This window comes from Rhinichthys klamathensis, unplaced genomic scaffold, assembly GCF_029890125.1.
Source record: "Rhinichthys klamathensis goyatoka isolate OS25496 unplaced genomic scaffold, OSU_Roscu_1.1 h1tg000088l_1, whole genome shotgun sequence".
NCBI lineage: Eukaryota > Metazoa > Chordata > Actinopteri > Cypriniformes > Leuciscidae > Rhinichthys > Rhinichthys klamathensis.
Genome location: NW_026606628.1, coordinates 944,247 through 948,059, shown reverse-complemented (window position 1 = coordinate 948,059; position 3,813 = coordinate 944,247). Strand labels below are relative to the sequence as shown.

The window sequence follows — 3,813 nt, the reverse complement described above, 5'->3', positions numbered from 1 at the left end:
CCATTTGTTTTAACCCTTGTGCACTGTTCGAGGTCTTTTTGACCCACATTTCTAACTTTCATTCATGGGGATAATAACATGGATAATTTGACATGGTTTAGTGTACGATTTTTGCCCATCTTTTGGCAACATCATTTTTAAAAGTAACAAATTATCACTTTAACCAGATGGCTACAGTACAGAGCTCCACTATTTGCTAATTGACTAACTGAAAGACATCGTTTCACAAGTTGTATTCATATCTACATATTATGAATTCACAATTATAAAAATAAAAGTTACTTTTTGTCAAAGTTTAGGATTTTTTTTTAATCAGTTTTTCAATAATGTTACATTATGATTATAATCAAATTAATTTTGTCCATTTTCTATGCGGGGTCAGACCCCGTATAGAAAATGCGTTAAATTTGTAGAATTATTTGAAAAACAGATGTTTGAAATAAATTATAACTTTTCTTCAACTTTCCTCTTAACATCCTGATCAGGTTTGATTCTAATCATAATGTGACATTTTTGAAAAACTGAAAAAACAAAAATCAGTACAAAAACTGCTCAACTTTGACAAAAAGTAACTTTTGTTTTTTTGTAATTGTGATTTCGTAATATGTAGATATGAATTCAACTGGAAAAACTTCAAAAAGTCAAATAGCAAATAGTGGAGCTCTGCAGCCATCTACTGGTTAAAGTGATCATTTTTTACTTTTAAAACTTTTCCAAAAGATGGGCAAACATCTTACATTAAACCATATCAAATTATCCATGTTATCCCCATTATTTAATTATTATTATTATTATCAAACATTCGTTTATAGGCCCTTCATGCTACAGAACTTATAAAGGTAACACTTTATTTTACAGTGTTACATTTGTTGCATGTACTTGCATAGTAATAACAGTAAATGATGCATAATAAATGCAACTAACCCTCAACCAAACCCTAATCCTACCCCTATAGTAAGTACATGTAGTTACTTAATATTACTCAGTACTTCTATAAATAATTACACTGTTACAATGACACCTTAAAATAAAAAAAATATATAATTAAAATAAAACTATAAATACAGTTATTTATATACAGACATGAATTACACCCAGAAATTCATGTATATACAATAGTTAACTCATCCAATTTCACGGAGAATGGGTGTTTGTAAATTTGTAAGACACACACACACTTTAAGTATCTTGTTTATATTTTGATTGAACTGGTATGGAATGTGGTCCAAAATGTGAAACAATTTCAGTCGCTGAATTGAACGCTCCACGTGTATCCTAGCTTTTGAAATTAATCTGTTGTTGTTCACTTCCTCCTGCGTAAATTGTCCATTGACGAGGAAAGACGGGATGTTCAGGGAAACTCCTTCTGGCAAAATGTCCCGAATTGTGAAGCCCTTGTCTGCCATAACCATATCGCCAGGATGTAAATGTTGGAGAAGTCCACAGTCAGCTGTTATTGCCTTGTCTGAGGCACTCCCACCGTACAGGTCACTGGCAAAGGTAATAATTCCATTAGGCGCAACACCGATTAAAGCCTTAAGTGTGGTTCGTCCTTTGTACTGGCTGTACAAATGGCACTGTGCATCAAGCCTCTCTGTGTTAGAGACGGCAACCTCTGTGCAGTCGAGCACGATCCTACAGTTAGGGAAGGGCTGGAAGCAGTCTGGCAGCGATGTTTGATTCTTGCCTGTGGAGGGGATGTTGTTCTCAAGCAAACCGACATACAAAATCTCATACAGGGCACTAATGATGGTGGTGAAGATGTTGGTTACTGTGGCTGTGCTACAATTAAACCTTGTTGCAAGGTCTATGTGGCCGCAATTTAGTCTAAGCTTCATTAAGGTCAGGAGCAATTGATCAACTAAGGGCATAATTTGGACAGTCCAATCAGAATGATATTTTAGCTCAAATTTAGAAAGAAGCGCTTCCAAAAACAGGACAGTGGCAACATCAGGCAATCCAGTAAAATATTGAACTTTGTCAGGACTATTAGAAATTTGACTGAAGGAAAAAATTTGCTTCTGTTTCTCCAATTGTTTTTTCAATTTTTCATTCTCTTCCCTCAGCATCTCATTCTCCACCTCAAGTGCCACAAGACTTTTTGAAGTACATGGGGTCTCTGCCATGTCAGCATCCGTTCCCTCATCCTCACCATTGCTAGGGACCAGTTGTTTCTTTCGTTTAGGGAGATGGCTGAGGTGCTCTGGGAATTGGAAAGTCTTCCCCTCATTCCAAGCAAATCTTGATGGCCCAGCAGCTTTTCCATTGGGGAAATGCCAACTGCACACCCTAGAGTTGCAGTTTGGGATGAAGTTTTCACGTCTGTAAAAAAAAAAAAATTGTAATATTACTTTTTATTATTTTTTAGAATCAAATTACATTCAGTCACCAAAGGGATTTTTTATTATTCAAAGGTTGTACCATGTTCCTATTGACCAGAAAGACTTATTTCAGGTGAAATTCTGACAATACCTCGCAGCTCGCTTACTGTACATACAACAATCAAATAGGTTTATGAAACAATTACTGTAATTCACCTAAAGTACTTTTTCATGTTCCAAAGGTTGTAGTATTTTCCTAGTGACCTGACTGACTACATGTGAAATTTTGATAATACCTAATAATACTGTCTTACATAATAATATAATACTGTAATTCACTAAAAGGGGGTTTGTTTGTTTCAGGTTGTAGTACATTAATAGACATGAGTCTGATCTTATATCTCAGACAAATGAGAAACGTTAGTAGATTATCATACTATAACTGGTCTAATGTTTTTCCTTGCTATGTACACACATCTTCATGCTTCGACTTGTCTATAGACTGTTGCCAAAGCTAACGTTAGCTAGTTAGCCTTAGCTAGCTAACTTAGTTTCATCTTAACTAGGCGGCAGAACAAGGCCTGACAACCGAAACATGATGCAAGATTTGGGTTTATAGCAACAAACAACATATAAAACCCATAGACTACATAAGCCCTTTTCTTAAAGGGCTGGTTTCGCTTCAGCGCCAGTGGGTGTTAGGGATTTATGGTGTGTTCACACCGAACGCGAATAGAGCGTCAAATACGCGTCTAGTTAGACGCTTGAACATTCGCTCGAGTTCAAATTTTTCAACTTGCGCGGAAGACATTCACGGCAAACGCGTCGCCCAATTCGCGTCATTCGCAACGCCCGGAGCGAATGATGCGTCTATTCGCGTCTTTGCATTGACTTAATTGTATGTAATCCACTCGCGCAAATAATTAAATTCCCGTTCGGTGTGAACACACCATAGGGATAGCACCCACTGGCGCCAAAGTTTCTTCATTCGTTTAAGATTTGTAACTTACCTTATCAACTGCGGCCATTTTCTCTTATCTTTCTCGTCACAGGGAAAGCGGTAGAATGACAGTTCAATGTCACTTGTTTTTTTTAACTCGGATCTATTTAAACAACATGGGACACAGCACTGCGGCATGTTAAAACTCGGGCGAAAGCGGTAAGTAGGTAGAGAGGACCAGGTGTTGTGCCTAATTTCGACCCCCTGCCAAATTATTACCCCCCTCGTTGAAATCAGTACCTGATTGCCTAATCCCAACCCCGCCCCTAATCCTACCCCCTCCCCCACAACTAATCCTAAACCTACCAATGCTAGGGGGGTAGCATTAATAATTTGGCGGGGGTCGAAATTCGGCACAACACCGGCATTTGGACCCGGAAACAGTATTATCGGAGAACGGTTACGTCACGACTTGACAGTTTATGTATTATATGTCAAGTCAGCACGGTAACATATAGCTGCTAACGTTACTAATTCTGATGCAGACGACAA

At 37.8% G+C, this 3,813-nt stretch overlaps 1 protein-coding gene across 1 annotated transcript; it reads right to left on the bottom strand.

Annotated features, from left to right (window-relative positions):
- Positions 1-1,104: 1,104 nt before the first annotated feature.
- Positions 1,105-3,494, bottom strand: LOC130085767 (uncharacterized). The gene is made up of 2 exons (XM_056251725.1): positions 3,332-3,494; positions 1,105-2,322 (listed from the first exon to the last, which is right to left on the bottom strand). The coding sequence occupies exons 1-2, from the start codon at positions 3,457-3,459 to the stop codon at positions 1,125-1,127; spliced, it is 1,326 nt and encodes a 441-aa protein (XP_056107700.1). The 5' UTR covers positions 3,460-3,494; the 3' UTR covers positions 1,105-1,124.
- Positions 3,495-3,813: the final 319 nt, after the last annotated feature.